Raw genomic sequence first — 16,062 nt, 5'->3', positions numbered from 1 at the left:
TTTAGATGGGTGCAGGAAACAGATTGCAGCACATTTCTAGTCTGAGGAGTTTTCTCCTCCCATTTAAAAATATTTCTTAAGAGTGTTTTTCCAAATAAATATGAATGCTGGCTTGGGAAGAAAAATCAGTTTGTAGCCAAGGAACCCAATCTTTATTAGTTAGAGGAATTTTGGAGAGTCTTCAGCATAGGAGCACCTCTAGCCAAATGTTACACATAATTATTAACCTTCTGGGTGCCGGTTTCTTCAAGGATATTCATAACTAGCAGTGCACTTTAATCTAAGTTATTTAGCTTTTGTCTTTCTTTGACATAGTAGTGGTGTGACCACTAATATTAAACCATTGGTAGTGTAAAGTATTACTAATGAGCTCTGAGGGAGATAACCTGTATGAAGTTACCAGAGTAGACTAATTTGGTTTACTCAATAGTTTGGATTTTTTTAAAATAAAAAAATGTGCATATGGATTTTTATTATTGATTTTTACTTTTGGCTGGAGAAAGAAGCCTCCCAATTGTCTGGCTCTGAGTCCTATTGTTTGCAAACTCTGCAAATGCATGAATGGATATGCTAGGACTTCTAATCAATTTGTCTAGACTTAATCTCTCATAAATAGTATCCATGTGTCTTGTTCCTGGAGTAGCCGGGTAATCTTACTGTATTTCTGTTTTTCCAAATGGGTAGAAAACATGCGATTTAGGAAACCGTCTTCTGATCCCTTTAAAATGAAGGTGGACAGTTTGAAGGGTGGGATTTGCTTGCAGTATTTGAAAACGTTTATGGTCCTGCTACCCGCAAAGAAGTTAGCGGAGAATGTGGACCATAAGCCTGTCTTGTCTTCAGAGATATTAGCTGCAGCCAGTTCTGGTGACCCATGTGCTTTGATTGGTATTGGTATTGATTGGCAATAGTGATGCAGAATTTCTTGAAGGAGATGCTGTCCCTTTTCAGTCCTTATTCTATGCAAATCTGTTTTACTTTTTCCTGCAAAGTTATATTTCAACACTAAGACAAAGTGATGAACTAGCTCAAATTTGACTTTACATTTCCCATTCAATGATAACCTAAACAGGAAACAATAAGATCTGGAAGAAGTGAAAGAGTATGACTTTCACTCCAGAACTATCTTCATTTGTACAAAGATCACTTGATGTGCTGAATCCAATTGTAGGGTCTGTTTGCCTTCTGACAGCATAAAAATTACAGAAGTTAATTTACTACTATTTGTTCTGTATCAACTACCAAAACCATGTCGGAGTCTGAGATGGCACTGAGCCAGTGGCTGAAATACAGACGTGCTATACCTGTGAGACTATTTAGCTTTACCTATGAATTGTAAATACAGCTATACAATAAGTACTAAATTTGGAAACAAGCTTTGATTGGAGGAATTTCTTTCCTCAGGTTGGTAGCTAATAGTCCAATTGACAAATGGCGAGAAGGAAGCTGATGGTAAAAATAGTACAAGGTTAAGTTTGCAGAGCATAGCTTTTACAATCACCTCTTTCTGTCATTTAAATAAACCATTACGAGTGGTTAGCCGAGTCAGACTCTTTCACTTCCAGATCTTATTGTTTCCTGTTTAGGTTGTCATTGAATGGGAGATGTAAAGTCAAATTTGAGCTAACACTTTGTCCTTGTGTTGAAATATAACTTTGCAGGAAAAAGTAAAACAGATTTGCATAGAATAAGAATAATTCTACTAACATTTCAAAGTTTGGCATTTCATGTCCTTGCATATTTAAACAAAGGCATATGCTGCAACCTTGAGCTTTTATAAAACTGTCCAACCTCTCTGTAGCAGGATTGGAGCTTAGCAACTGTTCCTATATGTGGTAGGATAAACTTCCAGTGCTCAGTTGCACAGGGAATCTGGGCAGGAGGAAGCCATTGCTGGAGAAAGTAGACCCCCTCTGGGAGTGGAGTAATTTGGATTTATTTTCAATTTTGGAACCAATGTTAAATGCATTAATTTCTCCTGAACCTTTTTATTAGGACTTGCTTCTAAATTGAAGGGATTATTGCTAAACCACATAGAGCTTCAGCGTACTCTCGAGAAAAATGTAAGCCTCTTTCTGACCCCTCCAGTAATCAAGGGTTTTATTTTTAAGCTTTGAAGTAAGTTTTTTAAAAATTGAACTTCGCAGCAAAACAGTCTAACAGCATTGGCCTTCCCACAAAAGGTTTTCAAATACTTTGGTAGCAACCTCAGAATTGTGCATGCTGTAAGTAAAACATACACATTGTGGTGGTTGTCCTGCAAACACTGGGGCACAGTCCTTTCTACCATAATAAGGTAAGGTTGCAAGCACCTCACCTGATGGAGAACACTTGTAGGACTGACTGACCATTTAGTTGGATTGTATTGCACTGGTTTTCACTCAGCTAAACTGAACCATTCGCAAAATATCTTTGATGTGTTAACCCCACTAAATTTTCACTAAGAAAACCCCAAAATGTTTTTACTCTAACACATGAGATTACATACTTCAATGTTGGATCCTAAATATTGTGCTTAATTCATACTTTATCTTCTTCCCAAGTTAATTTGCTATGAAATTTACCTTCCAGTTTCGGGCATACACTTTTTCTTGCAGTATTATTTCTTTCAAAAATGCCTTTTAATAAATTAATTGGATACTTAATGAGAGTCATTCTTTTCCAGTTTCTACCAATGAAATGTTGTGTGAGCCTTCTCTCTCTTCTCTTAGGAATACTGTAAGATTTGGAAGGCATTTGCCTTGGTAATAGTTGTGACTGTCAGACAGAAAATACCAATACCTTGAAGTAGATCTAGTTATTACCATAATAATACTTAGTGCTTCATGCTTTTTCATTCTTATGCTCAAAGTGCTTTACAATGGGAATTAAGTAATTAGGTCTTGTTATCCCCATTTTACAGATGGTGGGATCACCATAACAGTATTCTGTTCTATTTTTACAATATTATCTCCCCTGCTTCCTCCTCCGCTTCCTTTAAAAAAACAAAAATAAAAAAGCCCAGCTAGGCCTCCGCCTTCTCCCTGTTGTCTATTCCCCACCTCTCATGCAGCTCCAAGGCATTTTACCCCAGTCAATCCATCATTTTAGTTAATCTTGACACTGGGGAGCAGCTGGGAGGTGTCCCTAATTAAAGTGGGCAAAAATATTGCTGCGATTTATTTGGTCACATGATAGTCCAGTACGCTACCATTAGGCTGTCAGAGCTGCCCAGAAGGGATATTGATGGTGGTGGTGGGTTTTTGTTGTTGTTGTTGTTGTTGTTGTTCTGGTTTGTTTTGTTTTTAGGTTTCTTTTGGTCCAGTTTCTTTCCTTGATCTAAAAATGAGACAAAGTTAAAATTTTATCTGATGTTTAAACTACTGAAAATAGCAATTAAACGTGCATGACTCGGGGCATCGTCTTAGTGTCTTCTGTCTTGGCTGTTCAGATTCATTTCTCAGTACCTTGTGACGTTTCAGTGCTTATTGAGACTATTGTCAAAGGAAACTATCTTGTGGAATCTTAAGAGATGCAAAACATGCCTACTCAGACTCTTGTAGAAAGCTAGGCACGTACAAGATATGTTAGAGGGATCTTTTCCTGTCTGTCCTGAATGATTTAAGATAGGAGGCAGAGTAGCAGGGATGAGACTGTCTGCAGCCCTTACTCTTCAATTTACACAATTAGTAATAGTATTTATTACTTGTTTATGCTGCATAGTATGCAAAAATAGACCTGCCCTGAAGAGCAGCTCTGTTGGTAACTCAGAATAACCACTTTGTACAGTGGGGGTGTGTAATACATTTCTAGCAGGCACAGGGTGTGTGGGAGGGAATAATTATCTCTAAAATTATGGTTGTGCACTTGTATACATTTTTAAAAACAAGAGATCATGGCTAAAGGAAGCTTTGGAGTTTTTTGCTATACTTCGATGTTTCTGTATTTGGAATACTTTTGAAATGCAACATCCCTTAATAAAAAAAAAAAATCCTGAGAGCAGAAAACTTATTTAATACAGAATTTCCTGACTTTGCATGTTTACATTTTCTGTGAAAGTTCCAAAAGCAATGTTAAGTCTGCACCCCATCTTTCCTCCAATACCTACATCTGTCATTGTAGAGCAACCCAAACCCCTCATCCTCCGCTGGTCAGGGACTTCTTGTGTCCTTCACTAACCGCCCCTAAGTTCCTTCTCATGATATAGGTTAGAAACCCCCACCATGTATCCCATCCACTATGATATGGGCTACCAGAGTGGGGCAGAGTTATAACATTATATAATGGACGATATATTACAATGGATGAGGGGGGAGAGTTTGGGTCAGTGCTGGAAACAAATGTTTCATTACAATTTCATATTAAATGCTCAAACTTAAGTCTCTGTTTACAAAGCATTTTGCTCTTGGATCTTTTTTTAAGAGAAAACAGTTGTTTATATTTTTAACACAGTAGATTAAGAACACTGGCACCTGTTACTAATGACCACCATCAGGACTCCATTTTTTATTCAATTGTTTACAATAGGTAGCTTCATAATATAGTGATGCCCAAACAAGTTGTTTGTTTTAAAGTGTAAAACAAAAAGATAAATATTAAGGTAGAGAAGAGAAACATTATTTTAGTCTGTATGGTTTGAGTATTATATGAAACAGAAAATTTGTATCACTGTATTAGAGGCAATTCTGTAAGTTGCATAAAACCAAATGGTCAAACCATGATGCATTTTGTGTTTTATTAAACTAAAACACAGAATTCTGCCATAGAAATCATGCCCTTTTAAAGTCCAGTGCATTTTATTTTATGTAATAAGTTAAAAAATATCTTCACTTCAAAATTATTGCTCCTGTTTTCAACTTGTTTGGTGTTCAATTAAGACTGTTGCCATCACAGTTCGTAATTTAGCAGCATTAGAGTAGAAATGACTGAGGTGGTTTTGCCTGGGAATACCCAAATTCTTCCAATGTGGTGTTTGCTTGCATGTAGGTTTGATCTGGATCTCTGGAATGGGTAGTCTCGCTAAAGATTTTTGTTCTCATCTTTTGTTTTCCAGAGACATGTAACTCCAAAACTGCTTGGCCAATTTGCTTTAGATTCAATTCAAAAATAGGGCTCTGGATTTGAGTGAGAGTTAATGGTGGTTTTCCTCATGGTCCTAATTGAAATATTTGTTAGTTTTCCATGGGCTACTGAAATTAATTGTGGCTAATGAAATTCTTTTCTCACACCATCCTGTCAAGTTGACCTGAGGTGGTCGGTGGCATTTTAAGTGATATCCATAAATTGATTAACCCTTAGAATAAGCACAGTGCCAGAAATGTAGGCACATGGAGGATTTTAACAGTGAAAATGTAGCCACAGGATTTTAGATGCCTCCAGGGTTAGGCGGCAGCCAAGCAGGGGTTTTGAGGATCTCAGTGATGCCTGAATATTGGATGTAGGTAGCAGATAGGCACCTAAATCCTTTTATTGATCTGGCTTCAGTCTTTTAACACACCCCCAACATCCACAAAACTCTCCCCCCAAAAGTTCTGGAGGTAGAGGGTTATTGGCTCTTGGATTTAATACAGTGTGTTGTAGCTATTTGTAGTGGAATCAGTTTATATTATTTTAAGTTGTCTTCAGAATGGTCAAGTGTATGACAGCTGCTAAATGTTGCATCAGTCTGTTATAGTCATTTGAGTATAGCGGTGATGCAGATTATTGGAGGTATCAGTTGTATCTATGCACCATATATCTACATATTAATGTGTTCTTTTTAGTCCCATAATTGCAAAGGATTTTAAGCAAAAAAAATGTAATCCCTCATCTTTGACTTTTTTTTGTATCTTCACTGAAGTTAATGCCACTGCACTTAAACTACATTCAAGTACCATCACTTTTCTAATAAGCACTTGGGTATTGAGCCACTTGATAGTACCTAATCCTAACTTAAACCCAAGTAATGTTGCATTCTGTAACTGACTTGCATCTTCCCCTTTCAGTCGTTTTTTATAAGAAATCAATTATGCTATTTAAAAATTGAAATCCTCCAGCTATTTCACACTGTTAATTGAAATGAAAGGCTTGAAAGGTAAGCTACATGCATCACTTTTTAATAAAATATTGGGGAAATGTCTACTAATGTTTTACAAAGATGTGATAGATATATTTAATCCAAAACTCTATTAATATACTACTACATCTGTGGAAATGAAAGCACCTTGCATGCATTAATAACTAATTGGAAGCCTAATAGGGTATAAGACATTTCTAAGACTATTATGAATAATATTTTTGAAGTCATTTTGGTTTTTATTGAATAATAATTTTAAGTCATTGGGGTTTTTTTTGTATTGATAGTCATTTGGGTTTAAACTAGAAATGAAATGCAAAATAAAATACTGAAATATTTCTCATAGGCTCTGAGGGCCTTATTTAGTATGCTGATCATGTTGCTTCCCCCTTTCCCGCCCCCACCCCACGCTGAAGTACTCCCAGTTGACAGTTCTTACTTTGTAAATTCCAGCAGTACATTGGTATTAACAAATTGCAAGGACCTGTTCCATGCAGTAGTTCCATCTTAAGGGGGTTGGCTTGTGCAACTTGGAGTAATGATAGTGTTTCAACACCACTCCAAGAGGTAATTTCTTGGAGTAGTGGCTAAGGGCACCCAAGAGTGTCCTTTTCAATAACTTTGCACAGTTAAGCTGGTGCCTGTCCCTAGGCAGGGCTTCTTGTAGAAATACAGTAGTATCACAGCCCATTACATGTCTAGTAGCTGTAGAGCTAAGCATCCAGATATACAGACCTGTATGGGGCAAAGAGAAATAATTAGGGAGGAGAGGGATATCATGAGTCTTTAGGGTACAATGGATTTTACCTTACATTAGTGTTTTTGTTCGAAGCCTCATTTCACAAGCTGTGTGAAGCTTTGGGTTTGGATGTGAGAGAGATTTTCCAATGTACAGTGTGTAATTTTTGTGTTAGTTTTCAGAACTTTACACATTGGGGAGGATGTGGGGAGACATGCAAAGAAATCTTCTAGTACGGGTCTTGCTATTAAAATTAATCATCAAAGTACCATGGGCATTTATTGGACTTGGAACCTAAAGATGAGATAATAGAAGTATTTGATACAAAATTCCTTCTCCCTTTGCTTACCCATACATAGAGGAACATGTTCACTAGCAGAACAAAGAACAGAAAGCCATCATCCTTGGGTGTTGGGACCTTTACAATGTGATCTAAAATTATTTGTATTTATTTCTATTCATAACATAACTAATAAGCACCCATCAGTTGGATCCCGTCACATTATCACGTTCATATTGAATGCATTAGATGCCTTCCACCTCTAATACTAATGCCCCATAATTATTATAATGAATAAAAGACCTTTAATTTATCCCTCCACCCACATCAGTGCTAGGAGAAAAAGGTGGTCTTTGCAGTGTGTCTGGAATGTTAAATCCAAGATTTAACCCTGATTTTATGGAAATTTGCAAAAAACAGCTCTGTAAAATGAGCCGCAACATTAGGAAAAACCCATATCGTTGCTTCATTTTAGAAACCATTTTGCACAAAATATACTGTGGCCAAGCAGGGAGAAGTTTGACATTGTAAAGCATCATAATATAGTTTTGATCCACTCAATTAAAGCAAATGAACTACTGCCGTTCAGTAATAATGTAGGAAATGTAAATAATATCTCCTGTTGATTACATCAAACTAAAAAAAAAATCAGTACACAATGAGGATAATTTTTTTTCACTCGAATTTGTTTAAGTAAGTACCAGTAAGCAAGTTTCCAATTTTAATGTGGTCTGTGAGGTTTAGCTCATGGGAACCCTGTAATAAAGCTGTACTAGGGCTAACATGAAGCAGCCCTTTCTAAATATAGAATTTTCTTTTGAAGTTGTGTAGTACTTAACTACTGATGTTTCTTGTTGCATTGAACTGGTGCTACCTGAAGGGATGTGCATTTTCGTTTTTGTTTGTAAGGACAAATGGGGAAGTTGGTACTTCTTCCCAACATCCAGATCCACAGAACGGGATTTAAAGACACAGAAAATCATTTTACCTCCTTCTCCAGACCCTTGCAATACAGTGTGCGCCACTTAGTCTTAACAATGGTTCAGATGTGCAGGTATAAGATTGTAATGAAGCTTGGAAACAAGCAATCTACTTTTTATTACAGTCCTAACCTCTACATTGTGTATTAAATATCACATTGTTGAGATTCAACTATCTTTAAATCTATGGGATCATATTTATTCAAATTGTTTTTGTAGCTTTACCTCCTAAATGTATGTATCCTTTTTATTGCACAGCGCTGGCCCCAAAGGCGATAACATCTATGAATGGAGATCAACTATTTTAGGACCTCCAGGCTCAGTATATGAGGGTGGAGTTTTCTTCCTTGATATCACATTTACACCAGAATATCCCTTCAAGCCTCCAAAGGTAAGAGAGACAGCCTAACACTTTACTACCCAGTGATCTGCAGGATGTTTGCAGCATACTCAACGTTCATGGAACACAGTCAATTTGAAATCCAGTTGATATAAGAAAATGAGTTAAACCTGGTTTCAAGAACCACACGTGGAATCCCCTCCCCAGTTTTGGTGGGGTTTATTTTTCGATCATCTCTTTTCTGTTTGTTTTTTTTTTTTTAAAGTATTTTTCCCTTTCCCTGTTGCACAAACATGGGAAGCTGACTTACTACACAGGGGAAACTATGAAACCAAATATACGAAAAGTGCTGTGAAAGAAAGAAAACAAACTGGAAAAACAGAGGCAAATATTTCTTTCTCTCATCTCTTTCAGTTACAGTAAACTTTAAGGTGTGTTTTGTAACAACAGTAGGTTAAAAGAGTTCAAGCAGAAATATAGTTTTTAAGGCCCTGGTTCTTTTAGGGATTTGCTAATAGTTGATTTTTGTGCATAATATCAATTTCTTAGTAGTGCTTCTCTGGATTCTGGATGCAAGTTATATTTTGAAAGCTTGTCGTATTCTGTGTTGTTGGGTTCTATCACAAATCCAATACTAATGTAAGTAGATGTTGCTTTATGGTTCACACGTTTAGGCCAATATGTTTGGGGATTCTTTAGGACAGTCTCTTAAGATAGGAAATTGCCTAATAAGGTTGCCTAAGGGTGGTTCCGAGTCTCATTGCTTTAGTATTTTTTTGTTGGCGGTGATGGTCATAAGGAAAATCCTAAGAAGATGTCAGCTGAAATGGATATATTCAGCAATGTTTCTTTCCAATTGCTTCACCTTAGGCAGAAGTATGCTGCCATGAGAATCCTATATCCTATGGTGCTAAAGGTTTGGTTGCCATTTCATTGGCACTTTAGCTTGTCTATCCCAAAACGAGAAGAGCAAGTGCCATTAATCTCCATGAATGGGTCTGAGGCTGCAGACATAGAAGTTTTTAAAAATGAAAGTTGTTTCAAGTTCGGACTTAAAGTAAGCCAGTCAGTGCAAGAAACTTACAAAAAAGCCTATGACAGTGGCCAAAGTGTCTAGTTTTAGTATATATAATGTAAATAATTTGTATTTATGGAGCACATTACATATTTAGAGTTCTATGTTAACATTAATCCTCACACTATTCCTGCAAGATAGAACTATTATCACCATTTTGCAAGTGGAAGAGAGTGAAATACAGAGAGGGCGATTCAGGCTCTGGTTAGACAGGCACATGCTTAATTGCCCAAGGCCACCCAGAAAGTGACAGAGTCCAGATTAGAATTGAAGAGCTTTTGGCTCTTAAACTGTACTTTGTTCTCAAGGCTGCTGCTACTCTTCTGCAATATTACACCATGTAATTTCTCCGGTTCCCAAGAGTAGCATTACGGTGAGGCTGCATTTGATTTGTGTTGAGGTGAAAATAGTAGCTTGGGTTGACCCAATCTGTGCTTTGATCTTTTTTGTATTAATAACCTCTAACCGCTTTTTTCCCCCTAATCTTTGCTGGTGTGTGTGTATGTGTATATATCTATATCTAATCTATATCTATATATATATAAAAAACATTACCTTATCCTACCACTTATCTTTGTGAGTCATGGGATCAGCTTCTTTGTCTCTTTTTTCCTAATGCAATAGTGGTTTCACATCAGTGCAGTGACCAAGACTGAGTTCTTTCAAGTGGGACCTTTCCGGGGGGAGGGGTGTTCAGTTTCATTATATTTTCTGCTCTTCTTCCATATGGCTTAGTGTTCTCTTGGCTTCAGATATCTCTCTGTATTGTCTTAATAGCTCAGTGTTTTCCAGATCTGATTTGATTTTGTTGTTGTTGTGTTGATTTTTCACCATTGATACAAATGCTGGAGTGATCACAAACTTTTACTTTAAACTAGGGCTGTCAGGCAATTAAAAAAACTTATTGTGATTAATTGCGCAATTAAACAATAATAGAATACCATTTATTTAAATATTTTTGAATGTTATCTACATTTTCAAATATATTGATTTCAATTACAATACAGTGTACAGTGCTCACTTTATATTTATTTTTGATTACAAATATTTGCACTGTAAAAAACAAAAGAAATAGTATTTTTCAGTTCACCTAATACTAGTACTGTAGTGCAGTCTCTTTATCATGAACGTTGAACTTACAAATGTAGAATTATGTAAAAAAAACAAACCTGCATTCAAAAATAAAACAATGTAAAACTTTAGAGCCTACAAGTCCACTCAGTCCTGCTTCTTGTTTGGCCAATCGCGAAGACAAACAAGTTTGGTTACAATTTGCAGGAGGTAATGCTGACCGCTTCTTTTTTTTACAATGTCACCTGAAAGTGAGAACAGGCGTTCGCATGGCACTGTTGTAGCCGGCATTGTAAGGTATTTATGAGCCAGATGAGCTAAAGATTCAATGTCCCTTCGTGCTTCAACCACCATTCCAGAGGACATGCATCCATGCTGATGGTGGGTTCTGCTTGATAACGATCCAAAGCAGAGCAGTCTGGCGTATGTTCATTTTCATCTTCTGAGCCAGATGCCACCAGCAGAAGATTGATTTTCTTTTTTGGTGGTTCGGGTTGTGTAGTTTCCGCATCGGAGTGTTGCTCTTTTAAGACTTCTGAAAGCATGCTCCACACCTCATCTCTCTCAGATTTTGGAAGGCACTTCGGATTCTTAAACCTTGGGTCGAATGCTGTAGCTATCTTTAGAAATCTCACATTGGTACCTTCTTTGCATTTTGTCAAATCTGCTGTGAAAGTGTTCTTAAAATGAACATGTGCTGGGTCATCATCCCAGACTGCTATAACATGAAATATATGGCAGAATGCAAGTAAAACAGAGCAGGACGCATACCGTTCTCCCCCATGGAGTTCAGTCACAAATTTAATGAGCATTATCAGCATGGAAGTATGTCCTCTGGAATGGTGGCCAAAGCATGAAGAGGCATATGAATGTTTAGCATATCTGACAGGTAAATACCTTGCAACACCGGCTACAAAAGTGCCATGAGAACGCCCGCTCTCATTTTCAGGTGACATTGTAAATAAGAAACAGGCAGAAGTGTCTTCTGTAAATGTAAACAAACTTGTTTGTCATAGCGACTGGCTGAACAAGAAGTAGACTGATTGGACTTCTCGGCTCTAAAGTTTTACATTGTTTTATTTTTGAATGCAGTTATGTAACAACAACAAAAATCTACCTTTATAAGTTACATGTCACGAAAAAGAGATTGCACTATAATACTTGTATGAAGTGCATTAAAAATACAATTTCTTTTGTTTATCATTTTTACAGTGCAAATATTTGTAATAAAAAATAATAGTGAGCACTGTACATTTTGTATTCTGTGATATAATAGAATATCAATATATTTGAAAATGTAGAAAAACATCCAAAAATACCAATTGAAATTTATTAAATATTCTATTGTTTAACTGTGTGATTAATCACAATTTTTTAAATAGCTGTAAAAATTGAGTTAATCGCATGAGTTAACTGTGATTAATCAAAAGCACTACTTTAAACATATTTGTACATTTTTTTTTTCAGATTTTATTTTTATGTTCTCCATGTCGCTGGCTTTTGTATCATCAACAAAAATTGTAAATGGTGAACAGCTAGTCTATATGTGCAGTAAAAACATCAGAGGTCTGAGTTTCTACTTAAGTGCAAATCACTTAAATCCTTTCCTCATTGCCTCAGTCAGGCAGAGCTCCTCTAACTAGAAAACAGTCACTTTCATAGAATATCAGGGTTTGAAGGGACTTCAGGAGGTCATCTAGTCCAACCCCCTGCTCAAAGCAGGACCAATCCCCAACTTAAATCATCACAGCCAGGGCTTTGTCAAGCCTGACCTTGAAAACCTCAAATGAAGGAGATTCCACCACCTCCCTAGGTAACCCATTCCAGTGCTTCACCACCCTCCTAGTGGAAAAAGTTTTTCCTAACATCCAACCTAAACCTCCCCCACTGCAACTTGAGACCATTATTCCTTGTTCTGTCATCTGGTACCACTGAGAAGAGTCTAGATCCATCCTCTTTGGAACCCCCCTTCAGGTAGTTGAAAGCAACTATCAAATCCCCCCCCCCATTCTTCTCTTCTGCAGACTAAACAATCCCAGTTCCCTCAGCCTCTCCTCATAAGTCATATGCTCCAGCCCCCTTATAATTTTTGTTGCCCTCCACTCGACTCTTTCCAATTTTTCCACATCCTTCTGGTAGTGTGGGGCCCAAAACTGGACATAGTACTCCAGATGAGGCCTCACCGATGTCGAATAGAAAGGAATTATCACGTCCCTCGATCTGCTGGCAGTGCCCCTACTTATACAACCCAAAATGCCGTTAGCCTTCTTGGCAACAAGGGCAAACTGTTGACTCATATCCAGCTTCTCATCCAGTGTAACTCCTCCCAGTTTAGTGTCATCTGCAAACTTGCTGAGAACGCAGTCCATGCCATCCTCCAGATCATTAATGAAGATATTGAACAAAACTGGCCCAAGGACCGACCCTTGGGGCACTCCACTTGATACCAGCTGCCAACTAGACATGGAGCCATTGATCGCTACCCATTGAGCCCAACAATCTAGCCAACTTTCTATCCACCTTACAGTCCATTCATCTAGCCAATGCTTCTTTAACTTGCTGGCAAGAATACTGTGGGAGACCGTATCAAAAGCTTTGCTAAATTCAACGAATAACACATCCACTGCTTTTCCACCCATGCACAGAGCCAGTTATCTCGTCATAAAAGGCAATTAGGTTAGTCAGGCATGACTTGCCCTTGGTGAATCCATGCTGACTGTTCCTGATCACTTTCCTCTCCTCTAAGTGCTTCAGAATTGATTCCTTGAGGACCTGCTCCATGATTTTTCTGGGGACTGAGGTGAGGCTGACTGGCCTGTAGTTCCCCAGATCCCCCTCCTTCCCTTTTTTTAAAGATGGGCACTATGTTAGCTTTTTTCCAGTCTTCCGGGACCTCCCCCGATTACCATGAGTTTTCAAAGATAATGGCCAATGGCTCTGCAATCACATCCGCCAACTCCTTTAGCACTCTCGGATGCAGCGCATCCGGTCCCATGGACTTGTGCTCATCCAGATTTTCTAAATAGTCCTGAACCACTTCTTTCTCCACAGAAGGCTGGTGACCTCCTCCCCATACCGTGCTGCCCAGTGCAGCAGTCTGGGAGCTGACCTTATTCGTGAAGACAGAGGCAAAAAAAGCATTCAGTACATTAGCTTTTTCCACATCCTCTGTCACTAGGTTGGCTCCCTCATTCAGTAAGGGGCCCACACTTTCCTTGACTTTCTTCTTGTTGCTAACATACCTAAAGAAACCCTTCCTGTTACTCTTAACATCTCTTGCTAGTGGCAACTCCAGGTGTGATTTGGCCTTCCTGATTTCACTCCTGCATGCCCAAGCAATATTTTTATATTCCTTCCTGGTCATTTGTCCAATCTTCTACTTTTTGTAAACTTCTTTTTTGTGTTTAAGATCAGCATGGATTTCACTGTTAAGCCAAGCTGGTCACCTGCCATATTTACTATTCTTTCTACACATCGGGATGGTTTGTTCCTGCAACCTCAATAAGGATTCTTTAAAATACAGCCAGCTCTCCTGGACTCCTTTCCCCGTCATGTTGTTTTCCCAGGGGATCTTGCCCATCCTGCCCCATGCTTTGATAAACATCCATAAATTTTGGCCAGTCTATACCACTGATGATGATTTTTTTTTTCTTGTTCTTACATTAACAAATATGGCTTATGCTTTAATACCAGATAGTTAACCTTCTGGACTGAAAATCGGTCTGAAAAAAGTTGTTTTCTCAGGCTACCCAATTTTCATTTCCCGTGCTCAGAGCCAGTGTGCATTTGCAAATTGGAATGCTTGAACTTTCTGTGAATTTGGTCTTTAGTTCATCAACCTGGAAATACTCATGCTTCCTTTTTGAAAGGTTTTATGGTGCATTTTAACAAACTGCCATCTGAAAGCTGGGGAGATAGTAATTTAGGAAAATCAGAACTGAAGGTCAAAATAGTGAAGTATTAACCCAACAGTGGGATGGAATTGGAGGCTGCTTATGAGTCAATAGCAAAGTCTTACCTGGGAACTGTACATGCACTGGACTTCCATTCTTCCTTGCCCGCCCCTATCCTGAATGGAGTGATCTGTTTTTTCAATTCCTGTATCACCAAGTGAGGTCACCCACCTGCTTGGCCTGATGTACATGACGTAGACTAGGAAGCACTCATTGGAGTATATGAAGCAAAGAAATAGATGCCTTTTTGGTTTCTGTATATTGTACCTTTTAAAGCTTTTGATGTGTAGAGATCAGCAACTGGTTTTGTTCTCAATTGCTGTTGCCTGTTACAGAGGAGAGAGAGAAATACTGTGATGTCTCCTGGAGATTATTTTGTTGCTTCCATACATAATATGCAAAAGCATGTGCTTTTGTTCAATTGAAAATCAAAGTTCATTATAAAGAATGAAGTGTAATGTCTCCATGAGAGAGCATAGTGTGGGGGTGTCTCTTGTGTCACAGGCTACTGTGCCTCTGAGAACACAAAGACTGCAGCACTCTGCATAGCAGACGAGTTCTTGGAAACTTAAAGATGCAGTGCCCAGGAAACTAGAGGCATTCGTTTCGTAGTTATGCATGCCACACCCCTACCAGTGCTCCCACTCAGAGATTGAGTGAGAGGGAGGGGCATGAACAGTGTTTTTTCACATTGCTGAATGCTAGAAGGATCCAGGAACGCAGTAGAACAGCTATGAGGGAGGACAGACGAGTTTAACATGTGGGCCAGTCTAATCCCAGAAAAAACACTGGTGCATTCTTCTTATGCCACACGCCTGCTGAATGTTTCAGAACTATCCTTGTTACCAATAAACAGACAATGAGATTCATGGGCATGGACAGCTGGCAAATTCTGAGGACTTAGGGCATGATCTGACAGATCTTACTCAGGTGAACAGTTATAATTCATGGTCATTGGGAAGTTTAGAGGAGTGAAGTTTTGGAATGGCCTTCCAAGGGAAGCAATGGGGGCAAAAGACCTATCTGGCTTTAAGATTAAACTCGATAAGTTTATGGAGGAAAGAAAAAGGAGTACTTGTGGCACCTTAGAGACTAACCAATTTATTTGAGCATAAGCTTTCGTGAGCTACAGCTCACTTGAAGTGAGCTGTAGCTCACGAAAGCTTATGCTCAAATAAATTGGTTAGTCTCTAAGGTGCCACAAGTACTCCTTTTTCTTTCCGACTAACACGGCTATTACTCTGAAGTTTATGGAGGAGATGGTATGATGGGATAACATGATTTTGATAATCTTTATTATGGTGATCTTTAACTATTCATGGTAAATAGGCCCGATGGGATGTTAGATGGGGTAGGATCTGAGTTACTGCAGAGAATTCTTTCCTGGGTATCTGGCTGGTGAATCTTGCCCATATGCTCAGGGTTTAGCTGATTGCCATATTTGGGGTCGAGAAGGAATTTTCCTCCAGGGCAGATTGGAAGAGGCTCTGAAGGTTTTTCGCCTTCCTCTGTAGCATGGGGCACGGGGTCACTTGCTGGAGGATTCTCTGCTCCTTGACGTCTTTAAACCACGATTTGAGGACTTCAATA

At 38.4% G+C, this 16,062-nt stretch overlaps 1 protein-coding gene across 4 annotated transcripts in view; it reads left to right on the top strand.

Moving 5' to 3' along the window:
• UBE2E1 (ubiquitin conjugating enzyme E2 E1) overlaps positions 1-16,062 on the top strand; it is a 61,212-nt gene that overhangs the window by 40,574 nt on the left and 4,576 nt on the right. For all 4 annotated transcript variants that reach the window (XM_074945655.1, XM_074945656.1, XM_074945657.1 and 1 more), the window contains exon 4: positions 8,292-8,424. In XM_074945655.1, the coding sequence (XP_074801756.1) occupies positions 8,292-8,424 (133 nt within the window). The remainder of the gene's footprint in view (positions 1-8,291; positions 8,425-16,062) is intronic.

Source organism: Natator depressus, chromosome 2, assembly GCF_965152275.1.
Source record: "Natator depressus isolate rNatDep1 chromosome 2, rNatDep2.hap1, whole genome shotgun sequence".
NCBI lineage: Eukaryota > Metazoa > Chordata > Testudines > Cheloniidae > Natator > Natator depressus.
Note: the sequence above shows the minus strand (reverse complement) of the source record. Positions and strands in the feature narration are given on the sequence as shown.